General features: G+C 42.8%; 1 protein-coding gene across 4 annotated transcripts in view; it reads right to left on the reverse strand.

Annotated features, from left to right (window-relative positions):
- PCSK6 (proprotein convertase subtilisin/kexin type 6) overlaps nt 1-25,876 on the reverse strand; it is a 1,413,069-nt gene that overhangs the window by 288,116 nt on the left and 1,099,077 nt on the right. For all 4 annotated transcript variants that reach the window (XM_085644552.1, XM_085644551.1, XM_085644550.1 and 1 more), the window contains one exon: nt 16,576-16,764. In XM_085644552.1, the coding sequence (XP_085500678.1) occupies nt 16,576-16,764 (189 nt within the window). The remainder of the gene's footprint in view (nt 1-16,575; nt 16,765-25,876) is intronic.

A 25,876-nucleotide genomic window follows, 5' to 3' on the forward strand; every position in this document is an offset into this window, starting at 1 on the left:
CCCAGATAGGTTGAAAGAGAATCACCAGACAAGCAGTGGTCTGGTTGCACTCTCTACTACCTAACATAAAAGTATAGCACACACTTAATTTCTGTAAAACATGGACAACTCACTAGTTAAAGTTTCTGAATACTTTGCTTTTCATACCCTCACCCCCTCTTCTTCTTTTCTCACACCACAACCCCATACAACCCTTCAGCGCCCATCCGCTCTCCTCATACTCTGAAGCTGCCTTCTCAGTGGCATCAGAAGGCTGCAAAGACCAATAAATAAATAAACAACATTGTGCCAAAGTTAATTCGCACAATAAATACGTTAATGAGACATGCTGTTAGATTTAATGCGCCTCTCCATTTCCATCTCACCGTTTCTATGCCAACATATTATCAGATCATAAGTGTTAGTTTATGTTCCCTCACAAATGCGTACCAATTAGTGTTACCGTGTCATTTCCATTATCTAGCAGAAATAATGTGCTAGTTTACACTAAAATGAGAACAATGCTGACATTTGGCAGGGCAATCATAATCAATATGCCAGAATTTCCATTTTAATTTCTGCGCTGTTAGAAATAACTAAGCCGCGTGGTAATTCCTAAAGGGCTTGTGTACTAACTCCCCCTGGCCAGCAGAGACTGCAGACCCAGACTGGAGGCAGTGGGAGCTAGTCCTTAAGTGGCAGCCCCAGGGGTGGGGTTACTGCCAGAGGAGGTACAATACTACTTGCAGCTGAATGTTCAACTAGCAGTATACTTACCAGCTTCACAGCCCTCCTCTGCCCATCGTGATGTAGAAATGAAGTGCTTGATAAGAAGGTGCTGAACAATCTGTGCGTCTAGTGCAAGCTGGTTACGCTTGCGTGCATTGCGATGAGCGGAGAGGGTCTGGCTTTATGGATGGTGCAGGCAAAGGTGGTGCAAGTGGAGTTAATCAGGAAGGGCTCTGGCAGAGTATTCAACAAGGAGGCATGCATGTGATTGCATCCCAGGAGATCTACTGCCCCCACGTATCTCATAAGTTACTTGGCAAAAAGATCCACAGAGATGTCAGTTGAATATGGATAGGTGAAAAGTCAAAATATATTTAGAAATAATCAAATCTGTCCAAGTCCTGTCTCTTCCAGAGAAAGATCTTAAGAAACAGACAGCGTGCTTCTTAACACACAATTGAATAGTATTTTGCCAGCTGCCTGTGTACAAATAGTTCAGTTTGCAAAAACACAAATCGCTGTGGGTCCCAATGCGGCATACCTCGTCATTATTCACGAGGTAGGTCGGGCATTGCAGTTCATTACAGTTGGATACCATCGCAGGCATGGTGGCCGAACGGGGGCTTGCTGGGGTCAGCAGACCACCACATGTCTGTGACCGCAGCACTTTTTTAAATGCAAACTGTTTTCCTTAAAGGAAACGGGACTGCATTAAAAAGATAAGTTTATTATTTTTAAACAGCTCGTTTGATAGTGGTCCCCTTTTTTATGTAAGAAATACTTTTATGAAAAATGTTTCAATAAATCGTAATGAAGATAACTTTACTAGTTGGTCATATGGCAAAACAAAAATAAAACGAAGACAAAACCTTTCTGCAACATGTTTTAAAATTATAATTGAGCAGTTATCGGAGTATTGTGACCACCATCTTTGGAATTGCCAGTGCTATTATCTGCGGCATTCTGGAAACTATAAATCCACCAGGAAGTATTGACTACAGCAATACCTAAAAGAACAAGCATTTACAATGCAATGGTCTCGGCATTGGTAAAGTTAGAGCTATTGGCATTGCTCATGACATTATTTTTGTTTATGTTTTTGTTTTTAAAACATTTAAAGAAACGGTATTGTTATTTACAATGTCAATAGCTTAATCACTCTCAAATGCGAGACCTATTGCATTTGCACCCACACACAGAGCCACCTACACACACACTGATTAAGCTATACACATTGTAAATAACAATGCCGTTTCTCTACATGTTTTAAAAACAAAAACATAAACATAAACAAAAATAATGTCATGAGCAATGCCAATAGCTCTAACTTTAACAATGCCGAGACCGTTGCATTGTAAATGCTTGTTACTTCTGTTCCGACATCAAACAAAATGCCTCCACTGACTTTAACTGAGTCATCAGCTCTCCAAACATATCACCCACAAAAAAAGTGTTAATTCACTCTTGACCTTTATCGGACCACCCTCAAACACTTGACTTCACCCTCATTTCTGAGGCAAGAGGTTTAAAGGTTTAACAAAGCAAATGTCTCCTATTCCAATATTGGCACCCATACAAACCTCGCCTGATCCAGTAGTTCAATCGGTTAAGCAGTAGATTCTGAAATATGTATTTATCCTGCAAGTCACACGGGCTCTCATTCCTGCCGGGCTAATTGAGCCTTTCACACCCTTCAGCATATACACCATTTGTCATTAATTATAAATATATATCCCAAACGTGTTTCTCCTTTTGGAACTGTAGGACCTGTGGAAAGAGGCGCGCGTGCCGGCAGAGCATACCGGCTTGCCATCATTATTGTAAAAGTTCAGTAAGCACGCTGTCAAAATACAGCGCAACCGAAACATGTTGTGTGATTAAACAATTTCCTGCAATAACTGGGTCTATTTGTGCTGTATCCTGAGAGCGCGCCTACTGAACTTTTACTATATATTTCCAATGTGATTTAAAGTAAACCATTGTGCACAATTTACACACTAATCCATGGGAAAGACCGGTTTGTTAAAGCGACCTTTATACATCCATTCAGAGAATTGCGATTGGCCGCCAGTGCTTTAAAATGGACAAATATATAATATTTTCTTGGATAGGACTAACATATGGCGTTTTATTACTGTGCAAATATGCACACTTTTTTTTTATCACAAACGTTAACAAATATGTTATTAGAATGTATTATTTCAAAATGTTAGAATGCATAAAGTAAAAATACAGATGATTTGCTATGTTATTTTACTGCGTATATTTCATATAAATTGGTAAAAGTGTTTTTTCACTTTTTTTCCCCTAATCTGCATTGCTTCATTATTAATGTGACCTACACATTTGCTCTCCCCAATAAAGTGGTACAGTAGTCTCAGAAGTAAAATATTTCATCATAAACCTACTGCTTGTGATGACCCAGAAGTTCGTTATTTGACTTGGTTTAGTCGTTTGATACAATGAAAAAGCAATTAACAAAAAAACAGAAATAACCATCCTTGTTACCACACAGCTGTATATATATATCTCTCAGAGGCGCAACTAGAGGCAAAGTTCGGGGTGGGGGGGTGAGGGGGGTCGCTGAATCTTTAAGCGAGAGGCAGAGTGGAGCTGCAGGGGTTCTTAGAAGGAGTGAAACAACAGCAAGGCCTCATTAACATGCAAATGGTCTTTTAAAGACCTGTGAAGTGCTCGGTGCGGCTGTGTGTGTACCCGGTAAGCTGTCTCTTCCCGGACTGCCACACACGACAGGGGGGGGGGAGCTGAAGCCCTTTGTGTCCATTGGGTGTTGCGCGCCTGATATATATAGATATAGTAGCCTTTTCACGCAGTGGCATGCCAGTGTGTCATATTCCCTAGAAGGAAAGCACCGTGCCCCACTGCACGCTTTGTAAACTCTGAATACAGCGATAACCATCGTTCGGTGACCACCAATACTACTGCACCTGCTCCTCCAAAGGACGGGATGTATTAACGGCAGTGCCACCCAGATACACACTTTATTCAAAATACGAAGTGACCTCTTTCCTTCCCGCCAATTTCAATAGCTCATTAAACTAAGGGACTGTAATTTAAAGTACTCCTTCGCACCTTCAAAATAAGAGGGTCTCGCGCGCTCTCTGGAAGCCTCTGCAGTGGTCTTCGCGAAATAAACACTGTCCGTCGACCCTCTTCCGCCGACGAGCTGAGAGCGGCCGCCAGCAGTAGCGAGGTCTTTCCGGAACTAACTTCCCCCAACAGGAGGCAGGGTCGGTCCTCCGGAGACGCGCGATCCTGTTGTCCAATAACTCGCCTGAGCAGCCTAGCCATATCCAACCTAGTACGAAACACCGTGACTCACGTTTTACTGAACTAAAAACATTCAGGTGCTACTTTACGCGATTAGTCATGAAAGAGTACATTATTTTATTGAGAAAAGTCTCGAATACGATCCTATACTAAGAGTCCAATCAAAGAAAGCTTTCCTCTTCTACACTTAGCTTTGTAGGCGTCTTCACTTTTACGGACCAATCACGTGAGGCCGCACACAGGCTACTCTTGCAAGACATTGCTGATTGGTACAATTTTCAGTTAGTCCGCCTCTCTGCTATTACAGTATGTTTGTAGTTAATGCAGTAGCCATGTTGGAATGAGAAGCCTCCTGCATTCGATTTCAGGAGTAGGCAGGCTTTTTTATTGATGGAAGCTTTTTCAAATTTTAATTCAATGATGTACATGGTAATCTTGTCGCACATGATAATCTTGTTTTTCAGCATTTCTTTCGTACTTTAAAAATAATGACCTAATTGTTGTTAGCTTTTAGTCACATTCTTTTATAAAAAAAAAAGTATAGCGTCGTTACGCTTTTTATAAATGACCCAATCTCAATAATAATGTCTCATGAACGCCTTTTTAAAGCACTAGAACAGATATCTTCTTCAGGCAGGTGAGCGAGCCACTGTACGGTAACGCTATTATTTTCAGATCAACCCGGAAATACATGTGGTGGAACGATGTACGGTCTCCGAGGCAGAGCAGAAATGCCTCGGAGAAACGCAGCGTCCTTTTTGGATTCGTGGGCGTGTGGCTGGAGGAGATAATTAGATTTTCTGCAAAAAACACGCCCCCTGATCCGAAAAGGACGGGGCCTAATCGGAGTGACTGACCTCTTCTCCAGTGGCTGGCCAGCATTCAAGAGGCCAGCCAATGGAGAACAGGGGAGAAGAGGGGCGGGTGCAAGCCCCTCTTCTCCAAGTCATTAAATCTCGCGAGCGAGACTGCGCAAGCGCAGCCTTCGCTAGCCGAGACCTAAAAAGCGACTTTTGACAACCATGACTCTCTGATCTCATCTTCCTTTTCCTCTCTCCAATCAGAAGGTTTGATCCTCGTTTATCCAGCTTTTGCCAGGTAACTGCCGAACCATATTATTGACAGTTTTCCTGCTATTCGTGATTTCCAAAATATTCATGGAAAAACGAAAGAGTTCCTTCTGAAGTCTGGTTACAGACAGCTCTAGCTGTTTGTCAGACATCATGCCAACACAACACATACTATACAACATACAGGGCTTTGGGTCAGTTCTCTATAACTATTGGAATGTTTATCAATGTTCTTTATAAAGTCCTATCATTGGGTCTCGCACTAAAGAAGACAATACATTAAATGATTCATTTTAACCACACAATCTCGGACTGAAAAGAAAACATCCCGGCATTGAGCCATTCTAAGCAATCATTTTGTGTCTTTATTTCAGGGAAATATTGTCTCACACTGTTGGACAGTCTTTCCCTATAACAGAAAGGAATTGTTTGCAAGAGTTCTCTGGGGAGTTAGGGAATTTCACCTATCAGAGTAGATGAATTCGTTGGACATATTAATGGGAGATATTTACCTTCTTTGCACTAGCCAAACCTTGGCCTCCGGCCTTCATTAAAATAGGTGTTCTCACACTTCGCAGTCCAAGTTTACAGCTTAACAACACCTTCCTGACAGTAGATCACAACTCAACTACTCTAAAGCATTTTATTTGTTTTTCAAATATCTGAATTGTTTTGTTAGCAGATAACATTGCTTACACCGTGATCATTAATGCATACATTAGGTATATAGTGAAGTTGCTACTACTCATCCTAATGGCAAGTACAACATACAAGTCAAAGTGTTACTATATCACCAGCGGCACTTCCATTTGGTGTGTTACTTGGGTCCCTAGAAATAGATCATTCAGGAACACAACATGGAATATCTAGGTTTACCAATAAGTAAACATAGGGTACTGTTGTCTAACTTATTCTGCTAATTATTGTTTAGCCAACCATGTTCCCCATGCCCTATCGTGCTCAGTGGGGCATCCCCTGGCTTTGTAAATGGGTCTCTTGAGGTGACAACAATAGTCCATTACTGTTTGCCACTTGCGTACCAGGGTGGGGGTTTGTACTCTCCACATATTTGCTAAGTCTCGTTTGGCTATCAAGCTGCCACGCCCAATAAATGTATGCTGGACAAGGGTACCTCCCATTTCTTCCATAATTTCCAAGAAGACAATCTTGGGTGTTAGGTCAACTGGATAACTTAGCACCATGGCTATCTCACCCTGGATCTGCTTCCAGTATGATTAAATGTTGGGACATTCCCAAATCATGTGTAGGAGGGTGCCCCATGTATATTGGCATCTAGAACAGATAGTGTGAGAGGGGTTTTAATCCTATAAAATCAATCTAAGGTGTAGAAAATCCTGTGCAGATGATGAGATTGAATGAGTCTGAGTCTGGCCAATACGGCAAGTAAAGTGAGCCCATGTCTGCCTTTCACCATTTTCGCAGTGGAATCCAGGGATCTGGGACACTGGACAGTATTGAATAATATATTTGGGATATGTGCCATTTGCCAAGAGGTTTTAACATTAGCACGGCCCCCTGTGGGCTAAACTCTGGGTGATGCAGCATTGGTCTCATATAGGATTTCGTGGTTTCCTGAGCTGGGGGTAGCAAAAAACTGTGATTTGTGTATTTTATATTCTGCTTGTAGCTCTGTGAAAGATCTCATATGAACTCCCTGCCACATATTGCCCAATTTACAGATCCCAATGTTGCACCATCCTCTGATTTTGGATTTTCTGTTGCTCGAAGGAAGCCAGCTTCTGAGCCAGAGGGGGTGGGAGTCGGGGGGGGGGGGGGGGGTTCTTGTGTTGATCTGCAGTGCCAACCAGTTTCTTTCAAGGCACTGTGCAAACAGTGTAGAGGTGATGACTGCTGAAAAGTTGTTTTTGACTTTAGATTGGTATACGTAATGTATTGGACCAGTATTGCTGAAGGTATCATGTTCTAGCTGATATGCTGGGTCCTCCCTCTCTCCGAACATCCAATTGTTTAGAACGGCTAGTTGTATTGCCGAGTAGTATAACTATGTCGGCCATGCCAAGTCCACCTTTGTATGCCGATAGTCTGCATTTTAACATTCAGACTCTGGATTGTTTATCTCCCCATAGAAACATCTATAAGTGGGCCAGTAAAGTCACGAAGAAGGATTTTGTGATGATCGGACGTAAATTCGGAATTATATATAAATGTTTCTTGAGTCCAGTCATCTTAATTAGGGCACTGTTTTCCAATATTTAAAGTGGTAGATTCTTCCATTTGCGGAGGTATTCAGTAATTTGAGTGAAAAGTGGGGGTATGTTGAATGTCCAAGTTAATTGCGGGTTGAGTGGCATATGAGTGCATAAGTATTTAAAATTAGTTGTCAGGATTTTCAATTGTAGTTCCTAGGACGTATCTTTAACATGACCAACAAGGGGTATCGGGCAGACTTATTCAAATTCACTTTCAGACATTATGCGTCTCCATGTGGTACCAGTGCCCGAGATAAGCTGTGGCCTACCAGGTGGAGGGCACGGATGAAAAGGAGCTTATCATCTCCATAAAGGGATACTCGGTTTTCTGGCAAACTGTTCTACTCCAGGCCCAATATCAATTAATCTTTTGTATCCATTCTGCCAATGGCTCTTGGCCAGGGCAAAGAGAAGATGGCACAGGGGCAGCCCTGTCTGGGTCTCCTTTTGTTTAGGAATGGAATCTACTGATCCCCACTCTTGCCCACGTTTCCAAATATAGTCAAAGTAAAACATGGTCCGATATTCATTCATTGAAAAGAAATAAAGCATTTGATTATTTCTGCATTACTAAACAATCTAAAGGAGATCTCACAATACTTTCTAACCACAACACTTTTTAAGGCTGCTCCTTTATAATCATCAATTTTTTTTTTTTCACAACAAGTTTTTATTGTAAACAGCAACAACAGGCCTGGCAATGGCAGGTTCCCAAACAATACAATATACATAGTTGCGAGTAAGATGTTTAGTTTTTCGTGTCGATTAAGCAATTGAGAAAAAAAAAACCAATAAAACATAATACTCCAACATAGAACTGTAGTGTCATGCTACCGATTCATAATACAGTACATGTCAAGTTTAGCCACCTTGATCGAATAACTATGCATTTACAACCATGTTCATCACACATCATTTCCATCTTATCCAGTGCTAATCTCTCCATAGATTAGCACTGGATAAGATGGAAATGATGTGTGATGAACAGCTGAAATAGGTTCTAGGTATAGTCCACAATATTCTGCCCACCTCTTCCAAATCTTAGGGTGCTTCTGGGAGCATCCTCTTGCTTTAAATATTGGTCATTCTAATCCCATACAAAAATCAAGGCCCTTCTTCCACATCCCAACTAGTGGCGGAGAAGCATCTTTCCATGCTTTCGCAATGTCCCGTTTCGCCATTGTGAGGCCCAAGAGTATTAAGTGATGTTTATATATGTTTCCCCCGATGCCATCAGTGATGTGGAGCAGGGCCAGGCGTGATGAGTGTGGGATATCCCAGCCCAAAACCTCTGACAGGCATATGATAACCTCCCACCAGAACCTAGAAAGTGTTGTACACTGCCACACATCTGTCATTTGACAAGGCAGGCAGAGCGGAGATTCAATCAGCCCAGCTCGTCAGAGCTTATATCGGGTGTAATAAACCCTTTGAAGGTATTTGAATTATATATAGTGTAGTTGCGCCGCAATGGCAACACCTCATGGGGATTCTAGTGCCTCAGCCCAGTCTTCGTCATCCAGGGGGCCTAGATCCTGCTGCCAAGCCTCATGTGTTTTAGTGGGGCTATTTGTTACCAGTGTATGAGATCTCTTGGTGATTTTATGCTCTCCAAGTTCCCCCATAAATACTTTAGCTTCAATGGGATTAAAGTCTGGCACAGTTCCATGGTGTGTGAGACATGGTGAAAAGGCATGGCGTAAGTGAAGGTATTTATAGAATTGTTTGTGATCTAGGCATTGCATATTCTTGTTGTAGTTCCTGGAAGGACTTTAGGGTCTGACCATGGAGAACATCTCCCACCATGGATATACCAATGGCCTCCCAGCCGGAGAAACCAGATAGTCCAGCGTGGGGAGGCAGGAGAAAATTGTGCCAAAGGGGTGTTTCTTTTGTTAGTCTGCCCCACCATCCCATTTGTTGCAGTGATCTCTTCCAAATCTTAAATATCGTGGTGGTAGCTGGAGGCAGCGCCTTCAGGGTCGGGCCCGCATATAGGATAGTGTGGAGTGACATGTTGCCCATCTGCAAGCATTTGACTGCATAGGCTGATCTCTTCTGTCACCATACCACCAGTCGTTCAGGATAAGAAGGTGTGAAGGCGCATCGTATGCTTGGACGTCCGGCGTTGCTATGCCTCAACAGTACGTAGACTGGAAGCTTCTTTTCAGTGCCACCATGGCTGAACCACCACCCCAGGGAAAGTGTTGGAGAATTGAGTTCAATTGTGTAAACCTGACCGGTGGTATCAGGTATGGGTGATTTTTAAGCTGGTACAATAGACGGGGCAGAGAGACCATCCTGAAGATGGCGGATCTGCCACTTAGGGAGAGTGGTAGATGTGACCAGGAACGGGTCTGCTCCTTGATTTGCGTCCACACCGGGGCCAGATTCCTTTCCCAGGACACGAGTGGGAGCACGATAAGAAGACCCTAAGATATTTAAATCCTCTTGCACCGCCGTCACCTCGCATGCCCATTCGTCTAAGTGCAGCCCACCCCGCAGAGGCCACACATATGATTTGCGGGATTCATGTAGAGCCTAAGTAGTCTGGGTCCCGACCGATCTGGTTGCATAAGGAACAATAAGACATCCGCATAGACTACAATGTGGCCAGAGACTTCTCTGGACCACTCAAAACCACGGAGATGTGCGTCTATCCGCACTGGGGCCGCAAGAGGTTCCATGGCCAACGCGAAGAGATATGGAGAGAGGGTGCAACTCTGATGGGTACCCCACCCTATGGGGAAGGTTTGTGATGTAGAGTCCACCACAGGACAGAGGCGGGAATATCGATATATAGAACTTGAATGTATTTAAGGAGGCAGGGGCCAAAATGCGACGCAGGAGTGCAAATAAGTAGGTCCAACTAAGGAAGTCGATCACCCCCTGTCGATGTCGGCCAGCTAGAGTGCAGCCAGCACTCCAAGATTCTCTAGAGATGCAATGGGTTTGTGTGCACGGCAGATGTTGTGTCATGCGGCACATCCTGGCATGAAACCCGCTTGATCAGGGTGAACTAAATCTGTAATATGTGGTACTATGCGATTAGCTATGACTTTGGCAAGGAGTTTGGCTTCCACATTAAGAAGTGATATTGGGTGATATAAGGCGTGTTGTTCAGGGGGTAGGCCAGGTTTTAAAAACACTACTATTTCTGCATGGCGCCAGTCCCCTGGAAGGCTCCTTTTTTCTAGGGCCGCATTAAGTGCTGCCAAAAAGGGGGACGACAAAAGGGATGGATATATGTTATAGAATTTACATGGGAAGCCGTTTGGACCCGGCGCTTTACCCGGGCGCATCTCGGATAATGCCCTCTGGAGTTCCTCAGCTGTTATTGGAACATCTAGCTCCTTCCTCACTGAGTCCACCAGAGCACATGGAGGCAGGTCATCAATAAATTTATGGACTTGGTGTGGCGAGATAGTCCCTCTAGAGGCATATAGATCCTCATTGTAGCCGGCAAAGCTTGCTGCGATTTGTAAGGGATCAGTGAGCACTTCTACGGTAGGTCCACAGATGCTAGGAATAGTCATGGGGCAAAGCGGCCTCTGACAGAGGCGATGTAAAAGTGCACTAGATTTATCCCCCCACTGGTAGATTCTGCTGCGAGTAGCAAGCCACGCCGTTCTAGCCTCGTCCATCAGTTCACTGGCATATAGTTGTCTATGTATTAATTGTCGACGCCCAATGTTTCCATCACCTCTTCGACTCCTGACGTCTAGGTCAATGAATTGGGCTTCCATGTGTGTCAGTTTCTTACGACACTGCCTGCGCCGTGCTGTACAGTATGCTATATTCACCCCCTTTAGCGTGAGCTTTGTAGCCTCCCACAGGGTCATGGAGGACTCCACCGCCCGGTGTTCTATGAAAAGCAATCAGAGATGGCAGTGTGTGAATTTGTCCCATATTGTTCATCATAGAGATGCCATGGAAATAATCACCAGGAAAAGAGGGGCGTGTGGAGTCTAAATGCAGACCCAGCTGCGCAGGGGAGTGGTCGGAAAGGCGTCTAGGTAATATCTCTGTTGCATCAAGTCTATGTATATGGGCAGCGGATAAAAAAACATCGTCGATGCGGGGAAAGGACCCGTGTGTACTAGAGAAATACGTGTAGCCCATATCAGTTGTGTGTAGTCGTCGCCAGCTGTCCACCCAGTCCATCCCCTGCACCAGGAGCCGCAGCTTCAACTCACGTGGTTCTACTGGACTGCATGCACTCCGCCATCTGTGAGGATGGGGGCATATAATATCATTCCAGTCACCCCCATCTATTGTCAGGCATGGGGGAATTTCTGCCCATAGTCTCATCAGCGTTCTGTTAGATTCCAGGCTAATGGCTGAGGAGCATATACACTGCCTAGGGTGAACAGCTCACTGTATAGTGTGCCAGGCGTAGCACAGCCCCTCTTTTGACCTTATCTAGTAGGCCTCGGACATTCCAACTAATAACACGAAGACGCATTTCATATAATCTGGACACATCTAGCGATGTGGTAGTTAGTGGTGTATATGGATAGAGAATAATGCATGTGTGGCATATGTAGTTGAGAACGTACACATGTGTTGTGGGAGCAAGACACTAACTGCAAAAAACATCAACTTTCCCGAACCCCATTCCCCTTCCGCCCCACCCCAATACCTCATAAGCGTTGAAGCATCTGTCGCGGCATGGAAGGCGTCCCGACTCCAACGGGGGCCAGAAACTACCTTCTGCCAATGGATCCCCAAGAAGCATCCCTTGTACATACAAGTGTTTTCAGAGTCAAGGGAAAGCGCTTATAAAAGTAGCCCCAGATGCAGTGCCATCGGCATTGCAGAGAGTGTTTTTATAATGGGGTGGAACTAGGATGTTGTTGATCCTATGATGACCTCTGTAGATCAGATGTGGAACTTGCTGCGGGCCTTGGAGCGCCTCTTCGAGCGCAATCTGGGACGCTGCTTGTCATTAGCCTGGGAGATCTTATGGCCCGGGCCACCTGACGATGAGTCTGAGTCATTTCTGGGCGGTGTGTGAGGCTTGAGCTTGACTACTTCATCTCTCCAATTGAAGACCTCTTCAGGTGATTCAAAGAAGTTTGTCCGCGATTTGTAGGACACCCACAGCCTGGCCGGAAACAACAGGGAATACTGAATCTTAAGGGTGTTAGGCTTGTTTCCCTTTCTCGTAATGCACTTGTTATGCTATATTAGGTTAGCAAATGTGGCTAAATAGATGTCATTTGTATTTACGTTATGCAACCCACTGAGTTATCCTCGCAGCATGTAAGCTTTAGTTAGCTCATGTGACTCCATTTTGTATTCGCAATCGTTATTAGACTGCTTGGGCTGTGCTCGTACTAAGCCTCATTCTTCAATCTGCTCGCTTCAGCAGAACACTGTACTTCATTATTATTTTCTCTCCTGTTCAAGGCTGTAATCCGACTTGCTAATGAGCTGATGTTCTGTCTTCACATTCCAATCTCAATGTGTAACTCTGCTCCCATGTTAGGAGACACTGAGGCGCGGCACAGTGGCCTTGGATCACTGATAGAGTGTACTCATCTGGCAGGTGTTAGCTCATCTCGCTGTGCCTCCTTTATTCATGCCGGGCTCAAGCCGGTATTTTTCCATTAGCGGCTTGGCTGAAGTCTCCCAGAAAGGTTTATCTAGTATTACCAAACGCTGGGGAGTCAGTCCCTTGGCAGACATCTTAGGGTGCAGGTCTGAATGGACTCCTCTGCAGAGTATCGCTAGTAAAATTCATATTGGTATTCTCTACTGTCTGACCAACTCTTCATTTGGGAAGGCATAGCAGGTGGATGTATATAACCCGCGTGACCCTAGAGGGCCCCATCCTTCAAGGGTCCGCAGTTTAGCTTTGGCCACTGTAAAGGATTGTTGGCGCTGTTGGACTAGCCGCGTGTAGTCTGGAAATATCGTGACAGGGTTTGAGGTATGGTGGAGGGTCTCCTGAAGCCTAGCTTGTTGTAGGATAACGTCTCAGTCTTTATAATTCACAAATCTGGCAATGATGGGCCTGGGACAAGCGCCGGGCGGTGGTTTCTGTAGCAAAGCCCGGTGTGCTCGCTCGATTATGAAGCAGGGGGACAGAACACCAGGAGGGAGCCAATTCTGTCAACCATTTAACCAGGCCCTCAGAGAACCCCACAAAGCGGAGGTTGTTTCTGCGTGCGCGCCCCTCCGCATCTTCAGCACGTAGTGCTACCCTTCATAATTGTCTCCAGGGAGGATACTTTCTTCTGGAGGGTAGATACCGTATCTTTCACTGTCGATATTCTAATTTCCACTTCGGTTATTCGCTGGCTTGCATTGCCAAGATCTTGTCGTAGGAGCATGACATCAGGCTGACCGCTCCGATCTTGGCCTCCAGTGTGTCTCTGGACTGTGTTATGACAGTAAATGAATGCATCCTCAAAATTGACTTGTGGTGACCTTACCTATGTCAAGGATTGACCAGATTACTATGTTTACGTTAACTTCGTTGTACTATGAATCACCCAGTTATTTTGTGTAAACATGGTCTTTCCTGGCTTCCATACGGTGACATTGGATTATGCTCGCAATTTGCAATGTTCTAACATGTATTGCCCTTTCTCCCGGTGGGTCCCACACGACTCACTTTTTGTCACACCAAAACATACATAATTAGCACTAATGTAGGAACATGTCACCTACTTTTGATCAATGCTCGCACTATGACATTACTTCTGACTGTGAAGCTTTTGACCTGGACGGGTCGTCTTCTGGAATAATTTCCCACGTAACACACACTGTACCAGCTTATCATCACTGTGTACTTTTTGAAATAATAGCAATCATGCCACTGTGTACTGAGGCCTATTGCATTTTATTTTTATTCTACTCTACATTAGTTGAATCGATACCCTCCCTTGTGTGTTCCAAACCGACCCAGAGAGGTTCGGTTTTATCATCGTGTTGTTTCAAATACTTTTACAGTTACAATCATGTCATATCTGGCTGGGGCCAGCGTTCCTCTTTCAAGTAATGGAATCACCAGCCTAGTTTTTTTTGCTTTAACCATCCACGATGGGTCCGGTTACTTTTAGATTGTCAATGATGACACTGGCCGCTTCCAAGCATGCCTGTATCTAGCGTGCTGTGCGTGCATGCTTGTGGACACGATTTAAGCAGCAGTGCCTCTGGGCCTGGCTGTCAGTTTCCAGATTGTCTCGGACTGAACAGACGGGTAAGCCACAGTGCACAGCTTCCTTTATCAGCAACAATTTGATCCCGCAAACGACAAACCAGTATAATTAATACTCCTCTCTTTCCTTTTTTGTTTAGAATGAGTTGATAAACAGAGGTATGTTGTGGTCTACAGTCATAATTAATTCATTGATGGTTTTTCACCTCTATGTTCAATTACTGAATGTTTACACAAGTGTTACCCTGGCTCTCGTGTTTATTTCAGGCAGCCACAAGGTCGTAGGCCACGGTGGATTTTTAGTTAATCCACGTCTGCATCAAGTGAATGGTTTGTGGTCAGAGTGAACCTATGTTATTTATAGATCCCTCCAACAGAATTACATGACAGTAATACTCCTTTGTACTTGTTTAAGAAGAGTTTGTTCATTCATAGCCCGTGATGACACACAAGGGTTACCACAGGCTACGTTGGATTTTAACTTAATCCATATATGTTGGATATCTCAGAGGTCCTGCAGAATTTATCCTGACACACCAACTCACCACAAAGTAAGTGGAACTGGTCCTTTCGGCTTATAGTGACAACCTTATTTCCCTTAATTGCGCTAGTGCTGACACATGCTCCTCTTTATTTTCAGCTCACTGTGAGTCCTCTTCGATGGCCTCCCTGATGCAGGAGCCTGAGGGCCCACCATTTCGGTAACTACTGCCTGATTCATCTAGCTGGTCCTAATTAGTAACATTTATTGTTTTTTCATAATAATTACTCTCCATCACCTGATTAATAAGACCAAAAAAAAAATACTCATTGCTGTCTCTATATGTCCTGATGAAGACCCCAGGCTAAGGATAAATTAGCCCACACACGACAAGGGGGTCGAAACGTCGACGGTCTTTCTATTTTTGTCCAGTACAGACAACAGAAATTAACTGTCTGTGTCACAAGGATACTATGTTTTCTTGTATAATTCGCCTTCATGTGGCTGGATAGGTTTCTATCAGTCTGTGATGTATATATTGCACATCGCCCTTCTTCTTCTACAACACTCACAAGCGCACACTTCCTCCTGAGCACCCTCTCCTTCCCTTTTCTGGAGCACCGATTTTAGATATGTACAGATAACTGTGCTGTCCTCTGAACATACAAGCATATTAGGATTATGAATAAATCACATTTAATTGATTTATTAAGGTGATGTTTTGATTTCTTTGTAAAACTAATCTCCACAGTGACCATTATCTTTGTACTGCACTTAATTTACTGAGCCTTACTAGCACATCTTTCCTAAGTAAGATTCAAAGTCTCCTGAGGGCCACGGAAATGATTTTAAAATATTGTGCGTACTTTGGAAAGCACTAGATGATCAAGCCCCCCATTTTCTGTGACAGCTGCTCTGGAGTAAACATATGTAATAAGTATGCGCTGTCCCTAGGAGTATCTTGGCATGGATTAAGAGATACTTACTTTAATCAAACTCAACATTATTCCTTATTCATTTTGTTAATCTAACAACGATAAAAGGCTTAACATTAATCAAACCTTTGACTGAGATGGTGTCAAATATAGTTAGTTGAATGCAGTACTCCACTAAGCCACCAAACACAGACATGTCATCCTCCCTGGGATTTGAGAGTGGGTAATTACCATCCTAAACTATCTAATTCTGCCATGAGTCTCCTGCTTCTGTAACATCTTACCAACTGCTCTGTGACTGGAAAATGTATTTGGGTTTAGCAAACATCTAAATCTACTGTTTCTACTCAGTATCGTTGTATACACATTGTCTTCCTTCTTCACAACAAGCCCCAGGAAACCACTTTTGGAAGTAGTGGGTGCTACATATGGATACATATGCATTCATAACAGACAGAGTCAGTTCTCTTAAAGTGTTTAAATAGGTGTAAGACGGATCGTACTGAAAATAGCATTTCTTGCAGTTAATTTAATTTCTTTAGAATTTTTGCCTTCTTATCAAGCACTGTGTGAGATTTCAGTACTCCTCCTCCAATGACTATAACACAGACAAGATTGTATTTGTTTTGCCTTTCAACTAACAGGCATATCACAGAACCATGAGGCTGCTTTTAGTTGTGTCTTACTTTACCTCCTTGCCAAGAGCTGTGACTTGGTCCCAGAGGGAGAGATGAGGAAAATCTGTAGGTCTCCTCGTCGAGGGTGAGCTATAGTCACTTTCACCACAACATGCTCCAAATACACGACATGCTGGTCATAGAGGTCTGCACAAGCGTTGGTTAATGTGGTCGATCGGATAACCTGATGAGCCCGGATGAATCTGTAGGGGATAAAAAAGTCATTAGTGCATGGCCAAATGAGGAAACTACACAGCAACAGTTGCTGAGTGTCCAAAGAATATCCAACATGTTATGTTAAATGGTTTACTGAGTACTTGCTTGCTTATAAGATCTCTTGCCACATATAAAGAGCGGTATGGACTCAAAATTCCAATGGAAAGTGCCACTTATGCAAAACAAGGTTATACTAAGAAAGATGAAACAGTATTTATGAAATATCCAGGTATTTAGTTCCTTCCCTGAAAACCCCGTGTCCCCAGAATAGCTCACATATACAAATGTTGGGAGATACAGAAGATTGGTACCAAAGCTTAAATTATCTGCTTCAATCACTATATTTTCTTATACTGTGAGCCTTCAATAAGAGAGCATTGCATGATGAAAAAGAGAGTCCATTTGTAAGAGAGTCACTAGAGAAAGAAGACTTTAAAACAAATGTGCCAAGACACCAGTAGCAACTGAAAAGAGTATCAGTAAAGATGTAAGCGCCCAGCATTTCAATCAACACAAGAGACATGCTGCTGCAGTGGTTAATTTGTAAAAAGAAAGAAAAGAAAAAAAAGTGCTGGGACTCTTGTCAGGCGGCAGCTTGCACCAGCCCATTTCTCCTGTAATGCTGTCTAAAATGCTGTCTAAAAACAGAGGCAACTACTAACCAGGAAGTGGGGAGAGGATGTGGCATAATGGCCAGAGCTGCTGACTTTGGAGCCGAGGAACCAGGTTTGAGTCTCGGCATCGGCTCAACATCGTGTAGTTCAGGGCAAATCACGTAATCGCCCCGTGCCTACCAAAAATGAGTGTGTCCTTAACTGGTGCTCATGAAACTAAAGCGCCAGTGTTCATGATTATGTGCCGGTGTTGAGCACCGGAAACCACTGGCTCAAATTAACACTGTGATGCTGTATTTTAAGGCATTTGAAGAAGTGCAACTAGATAATGGATAAGCCCTCGATACAAAATGTTGGCATTATGAGCGAGTGAGTGCTGCAAAACAATTACAGCATGGACTCACAGGAGGGTATGCCATATAAGGATGCACCTTCTGCATTTGGGATATGTGTAATTATCCTGCATTTAGTATGGCAGACCCTGGCAGCTAGTTGGAAATTATTTGGTCAAACACAGATTCGGACCTGGGAATCCAGATGGTGAAATGCGGTCAGACCACAAGTTTGTATGCAAAGATTTAGTCGAGTGCTTGAATCTTAGTTTATAATTATTTTGAAACAACAAGGGGGTAAAGTCAGCCAGGGACCCGACCTGAGCAAACTCCTGTATCTGCCATCCATGACTAAATAGTTAAAATGGAGAAATCGTGCACATGTAACTCTGCGCTATATGACACATTGACATGTTATAATTGAACTATGATTAGTATGCAATCACGGCAACTGTTAAATATCCTCTTGACCATGCAGTCTCAACGTAATTACTAGTACGAATGATTCTTTTAACCACTAAGTCACTGCGCCAGAAGTTTTTTTCTTTTATCTCCAAGTCACTGCACCGACAGTCCTCACTTATCACTACGTTTAATTTGGCAGACGCCTTATGTGTTGTATACATCAACATGGTGTACTCTAACTAGCTTATCAAAATGTAAGTGAGGTTGCGTAACCTTGTCATACCTCCTTTTAAACTCCCTTATTTTGTTTTCTCTCCCTTCTCTCCTTCTCCATTTATGATTGATTACAGTATTATAATGCACTAATACACAGGCATGCTTATTTAAATGTCCTGATGATGATCCAAACATTGTTCATATGGATCGAAACGCTGTAGACACCATAAAAAACCTTATACAATGCCTGTAATGCCTGCATTGACTATGTAAAGGTGTCCCTTGCAATTTGTTTACTGTATTGATAATTATCTCTATAACAAACCGCGAGCTTTGCCTGAGCCTCCTTTAAATGGTCCCTATATGTTTGTTGTTGTTTTTGGTTCTGTAGTAGGATGCAGGCTTGTGTCCCACTTTCAGTATCTCTGTGTGTACATTTCTTAAACAACTGTCAATATTAAATATTAAACCTCTGTCCGGCTGGACAAGTTTACTCAATATAGTACTGACTGGGTCTATGTTCACTTGTGTCTGAATCTTAGTTTAAGCAGGGTTCATTTTTAGTAGACTCCTGCTTATCCAGTCTGAAATGGCTGGCATGCCTCTTATGAACTTTTCCTGGAAACCCCATCCTGTCCAAGACTGCCATCAGATACCGCCAGTCCACAGAGTCAAAGGTCTTTCTGGCACCAGCAGAACTGCCAGCTTTGCACAGCCTGTTATTTCTATAGATACCAAAACAGCCGTCAAAGAATATGACTGGTAAAGTGCAGCAGCCTAAAGCCTGACTGGTTGGGTGCGATGAGTTTTTCAGTGACCTGTGATAGTCGGATGGCCAGCAATTTAGCTAGAATTTTACTTTTGTGTTCAGCAAAGTGGTCAACGAGCGACTGGATTGCCCCCTGAGGATCATCGTTCTAAAATATATAATTATTTCATTTGAGATATCATTAGTGATGTTATCAATGATGTAATTGAAAATCCCATGATTGATGTAATATGTGAAGTCATAAGCAGTACATGTACAAGTTATAAGTAGCTCAGCAAACTATAAATGGTTGAACTTCAGTGTTTTTTAGTTTAAAGTAGAACTTTGGAACTGACATTTTCACCTAACTATAATCTCATTTTAACCTTTGGCTCCTCCGTTGCTTCCCACAGATGGGAAGAATGACAGTGACACTCCAGTCTTGAAGATAAATGCATTTATTTGGCACTTACTGTGAATAGTGGAGCGCCATAAGAAAGAACTACGGCATCATCTATGATGATTTAAGGCATACATATGTTGGAGGGATAATAAGATCTGGACAATTCAATGCCTGGTGCATTTCGATGGTGTGATGTTCATTCACTTAGATACAAGAAAACTGAGAAAGTTGCTGAAATCTTAGATTCTTGCTACCACACTGTGTTTCCTCAATCAAACTGTATCTCCAAAACCCTGAAAGAAAAATCTGCGAGTTGTTCTGGATCACTCACTTTCCATAAAAGATCAAATAGCTACAGTTACAAGGACAGTGTGAGCTGCACTAGCCAAGACAAACACAAAAATTTACTACGAAAGTGTTTTAATCTGGCAATTAATGGAAAATATGGCTACTGGTGATGCAAAAAAATGATCCTGGCTTGCATAAATAAAAGTTCAATTTGTTCAAATTCAAATTTGGGAGGCGGGGTGTAACAAGTGTACATCAGTCATCTATAGTTTGGTGGAACTCGGGGAACCTGGCACAATACAGGACATGTGGTAAGTACATTTTCACCTTTAAAATTCCACTCCTCACAACTGATCGGTGCACAGACCCATTGCAGACCCATTGCATTTTTGCTTTTCTAATGCTGCAATAAGGTTCTGAGCAGATATGTGGACTTCTGTTTATTTACACAAAGCACTTTGGGTGGGGTGGTCAAACAACTGGCCTTATAGCTACTGTTTGGAGACTAGGGCCACCTCAATAAGTTCTGCAAACATCCACCTTCGATTATTGGTTAATGCTTGCCCCGTCCCTCTTTTGCCATTCTCACACTGCATTAAAGGTTCATACAGAGAGGTCAATGCATTGCAAGAGTTCCAACAGAGGGACCATTGCCAGAGACTCCGTTCATATTTGTTAAGGTTTGTTTATCTTACTCTGTATCAAGAAACCTGTCTCTACAAACCAGACTACTATGTCATTGAGCAACTTCCAGAAAATCATCATCTGATCAAATTAAGGGGAGTCTCTTACTCATAATAGCCTAAGTGTCAGAATGAAAAAACAAAAAAACACACTATGCCTAATTATTATCCTGTTATGAGTAAAAGCAATTATTCATCAATATCCCTTGTGCCTGATAAGGTATCTGCAAGTGTTATTGCAGATTCAGTAAAACCTTCACCTTTAAGGGTGGCTTTTACCCTGGATCGTCTTGACACTAGTCCGTTGCCAACTTTTCTTCTAGGGCCTTGAAGTGTTTAACAAGCCCATTTTAATCCAGTGTTACATCTTTGGGATCAGCACTCAGCAGTGCAAGATGAGAATGGGTGTGAGCATTCTCAATTAGATTTGACTTTTTAATCAATCTCTTTGTAACGAAATTTGCTTCGCTTTCAGGTTCACTTGATCCTACTTCTGTCAAGGAGCATAATATTCCTCAACTATAGATAAGCAACCAGACTAGATAGATAGATAATGACTTTATTTCGGATATTTTTCAATCCATAAAAGTACACATCAATAAACAGTTCATATTAAAAAACATCACAATAATGACAAAATCAATCACACAGACATACAATACATAAATTCCATAAAAAAGTGCATAGGCAAAACAGTACAGGAAAAAAAGTGCATAAGTGCAATGGGCGACTAATAGTTCAGAGGAAGTTACATTTACTCATCTAAACATTTTCTAAATCTTAGTGTCAATTTTAAAAATTCTAACACCTGGAGGACACTATCCGGGTGCAGCAGCTGTAAGTACATACAGGCAGGTCTAATTTGTTTAAAATTTAATTTCTTTAAAAGGGTAACAAGGTATCTCCTACGGGGATATTCATAAAATGTACATAAAAACATAAAATGTAGCATATCCTGTGGAGACTTCCCGTCGCAGCCACAGGGAGCTACAGGTTTCTTAAAAATATCTGCCGTGGGTCTAAATAAGAGAAGATGGAAAATGTTAAACCTGAATCGGGTCAGCAAAAATTTCTCATGTGAGGTGAAGGGGCATGTTAGATACTTTTCCATAGAATTGCAAGTACTCAGCATAATATACTTTCTAACATTAGGTTTTAAGAGCTCAACTTCATCTCTTAGGGCAATACATTTCATAGAGAAAACTTTTTTAATTGCTGCTACATCACCCTTGACTATATCCCTCGGTTTATCAAACAAGTTCAGGCAACCAAGTTTCAAAAATTGGAACTTCAGGTATTTAAGCCAAGGTACACACATGGCATGATCAAGTGATATAAGGTCTTCCACTATCAAATGTATTAAAGGGATTTCATCACTTAACCATAGTTTTACCCAGCATAACAGAGGTTTTAAACTGACAATGTCGGATAAATACTGGCAGCCAAGTTCTTCATGTGCAATTAAGTTCGAGGTACTACATGGGACACATAACAGGCGTTTTAGAAATTTATTTTCAACTATTTGTAATTGTTCGCCATTTATGTAGCCCCATATCTCACTACCGTATACAGCAGTGGCTATGGATTTAGAGTTGTATAATTTCATCATAGCCACATTTGGTTTATTCCCCAGTTTAGACGCAGTATTGAAGATGGAGGCATTGACTCTAGTCATTTCCCCCTTTTTCTTGGCCAAGTGAGGAGCCCAATTAAGTTTGGTATCAAATAAGATACCTAAATAGGTGAATGTTTGAGTGACTATTTCTGCAATAACGCTTGTTGTAATCAACCTGCATGTGCTAAATGTGGAATGTAGAATGCGACTGCCTCATGGCAATCCATGAGGTAATCGCATTCTACATTCCAAACAACTTCTAGAACAAATTCAAATTCTATCTCCAAACAACTTTAATGTCAGTGGTAAAGTTATTAACTAAACAATTGCCTATCCAGGACCTTTCGATGAATATGTTTAATTCCATTGTGCAGTCATTAGTAATCCCAATTCCTTAAACCAACTTTCACAAAAAGAAATTCAAACACAGAATTCAGTGTTCATTTTTGCTCAAGTTCTCCAAAACCTCAGATTTTAATTGAAGCAAAAATATTGGTTCTAGCATCCTCTGTGGATACACATCAAACTATAAGCAACTCAGAGTTAGGCCACTTAGAAAGAAAAGGTAAAAAAGTTCAAATAAGACAGCTATAGTTATTGATTCAGATCATGATGATATAAATAATGCCAGGGGACTGTTCCTAAAATAAATAAATTTAAAAAAGGAGACGGAGAAAGTTAATCTTATAATTAGTGCTAATGGAAAACAGACATGGTCCCATTAGTCCAATAAAATCAACCTAAACATAAAATACAAAACGTTACTGTCCTTATCTAGCAGTGCCTCACAGGAGCCCTAACCACATCCTACCGCACATAAGATGGCTACACAACGCTGCCCTATATTGACCTTAGATAATTTTAAGGGCATCACCCGATCATCTTCCCTCCTCCTCAGTCACCATTTATCGTAATACTGGTGCACCTGGTATGGTTCACCATGTTAAAAAGGCAAGCATTGGTGCAGGTCCTCTTCCATGGAGCTTTGCTGGCACACAGGAACTCAAAGGTTTAGACTCACCGGCTAAAGTTATGAATGAATGAATGAATGAAAAGACATTTGTAGAGCGAATGGCTACCCGGGAGTGTCCCAGCGCTATAGATTTGATCAAGGGCAGGTGCGGACTAAGGAAATAGCAGAGTCTTTAGTTGTTTGCGGAAGGCCATGTGATTGGGATTTGTGCGAAGTTGGAGTGGGAGGGAATTCCAGAGTTTGGAGGCATTATAGGAGAAGAGCCGCCCACCGCTTCTGGATCTTTTTATTCTTGGGACTTTTGCGAGATGTAGATTGTCTGATCTAAGTTCCCTATTGGATTTATAGAGGCTGATGAGGGTTGAATTAATGGGAGGGCCTGTCCCAAGCAGCGTTTTGTGCGCAATACACAGAGATTTGAACTTGATGCGTTCCAACACAGGGAGCCAATGGAGAGATTGGATTGAGGGCTTGGCCGATTGTCTAATGGAGGATCCTGTAAGTAATCTGGCTGTGCAGTTCTGGACTAATTGAAGTTTGAAAATAACAGATGCAGGGGAGCCCAGATAAAGAGCGTTCCCATGGGACAGAATATTTTCCTCGAAGACCTGGAAAGTTCTTCCTTCTAGTAAGGAGCGGAGCCATTGTAGAGCGGTGCCCGTAACACCAACTTTCCTCAGGCGCTGGATAAGAGTTGAATGGTTTACGGTGCCGAATGCCGCGCTTAGGTCGAGGAGAATAATCACTGTGGAGCCTCCTGAGTCAAGGATTTTTTTACATTCCTCTGTGACTGCTAATAGAGCGGATTCCGTGCTCTGATGAGGGCGAAATCCAGTTTGCGATGGGTGAAGGAGATTGTGTGATTCGAGAAAATCAGATAGAGTAAGATTAACAAATCTTTCTGTCACTTTGCTAATTCCAGGGAGGAGGGATATTGGGCGGTAGTTGCCTAGGTCGGTAGGATCAAGGCTAGGTTTTTTTTAGAAGGGCCCTGACCATAGCTTTTTTCCAATTTGGGGGGACTATTCCGGAACTGAGCGACGTATTGATCAGTTGGAGCATGTTGGGGGCTAGGGTAGTAATTGCCTGTTTCAGAATATTCAGAGGGGCTGAGTCCCTGGGAGATCCGCGCTTTATGGAGACCAACAGGGACATAAGAGTTTCCAGGGTCAGGGGGGGGGGGGGGGGGGAGGATTCAAGAATGGGCATATTGTTAGATAGGGCAGACTTGATAGGAAGCTCTGGGACAGTGTTCCTCTGAAGAAGGGATTCAACAATTGCTTTGACCTTATCATTGAAAAATTGCGCTAATTTATTGCAGCGTTGCCCAGTGGGGTCCGGTGTTATACGGGGAGCAGAAAGTTTGAGAAGTTTATTAATTATGACGAAGGTTTCCCTGGGCGACTTCTGAGCATTTAGAATCCTTTCTTCATAATAAGATGATTGAGCTATTTTAATCTCAGCTTTATATTTGCGAATAGCTGATCTATATTCAGTTTTATTTGACGGGAGGAAATCTTTCCTCCATTGTCTTTCCTTGATTTTACATTGTTGTTTTAGGACACGAAGGTTAGGGGTGAACCAGGGAGAGTTGTAGGGTCCTTCTATCTTTTTGAGTTTTGTTTTGGGAAGGACTAAGTCCAATGATTGGTCTATCCAGTTATGAAAATCGTCATTTGCTGTAATAGGGCAAGGATTGGGTCTGGGTGTCATGCCCCGGGACACGAACTCTGATCCACAGACGAACCAGTATTTAAGGAGGCTAGGCGCGCACAATTGCGCTTAGCGTTCTAGCTTAGTTGCCTGATTTGGTCCGAGTGTTGAATGCCTGGCTTCCGGAAAGATTGCTTCCTGTTTCCGGAGTAGCGTGAATCCTTGCGGGTTCTTTTCGAGCGGTTTTGGCGTGCTTGCAAGACGCCAAAGTATTACCGTTGCGAGCTCTCCTGTTCCACCTTAGAGCTCGCTTGTGTGTGCCATTGTTTGTCGTCCATTCGTACGCCCTTTTTCCGTTTCCCATTGCTGCTTCTCAGACGCAGTGCGAGCACCTTGGTGGCGGTAAGATAGTGTGTATAGTGTGCTTGTCGTTTCTTTATCGGTGTCTTTCCCCACTCCGTTCCTCCACCCTGTTTTGCTATTATTTGAGGGTTCAGCTATCCCTTGCATCGTTCAGTCCCACTCATCCATCTAGTTCCTTGTCTTCCCTTTTAATGGGAATTCACTAATTCCTCCGACATCCGGAAGATCCACCACGTCCCACAACACTCACCCTCATATCTTACAACCCTGGTTCATTTCTTCTCCTTAAGACTGGTGGGATAGTTCTCCTCTGAGAAATCAGTTTCACTAAGACGAGGGGGGCTGCTAGCGTGAACCACGAAGTACGAGCCGATGCACGACTGAAACACGGTAACAGCGCAATGCGCTCCATTTTTCCTATGTGTTTACAAGTCTCTTAAGTATGAGTGAATCTAATCGTTATTGCCTGCTGCTTTCCTGTTAGGTCGTAGCCCACATCCACAGAAGTTCCATTGTACATGCCATTTGTAAATACCAGGAAGAGGAGTTGGAGTGGTTTCCATGAGTGAGTGAAAGACCTATAGTAGCTCGGATGTGATGTATGTTACCATTACATAAGTTCCTCTGACTTGTAGCTTATGTGATTTAGGAAAAACTGGTCATTCTATGCCTATCCTCTCCTGTGTACCTGGTATTCCCCATATTGGTGATTCCAATCCTGCCAAGAGATTCAGACCCCAGTGGTAGGTGAGCGTGCTGACATTCATTGTTTACTATTTATGTGACAGAGGGAAGAGTGATTAGTT

Source organism: Triturus cristatus, chromosome 3_1, assembly GCF_964204655.1.
Source record: "Triturus cristatus chromosome 3_1, aTriCri1.1, whole genome shotgun sequence".
Classification (NCBI taxonomy): Eukaryota; Metazoa; Chordata; class Amphibia; order Caudata; family Salamandridae; genus Triturus; species Triturus cristatus.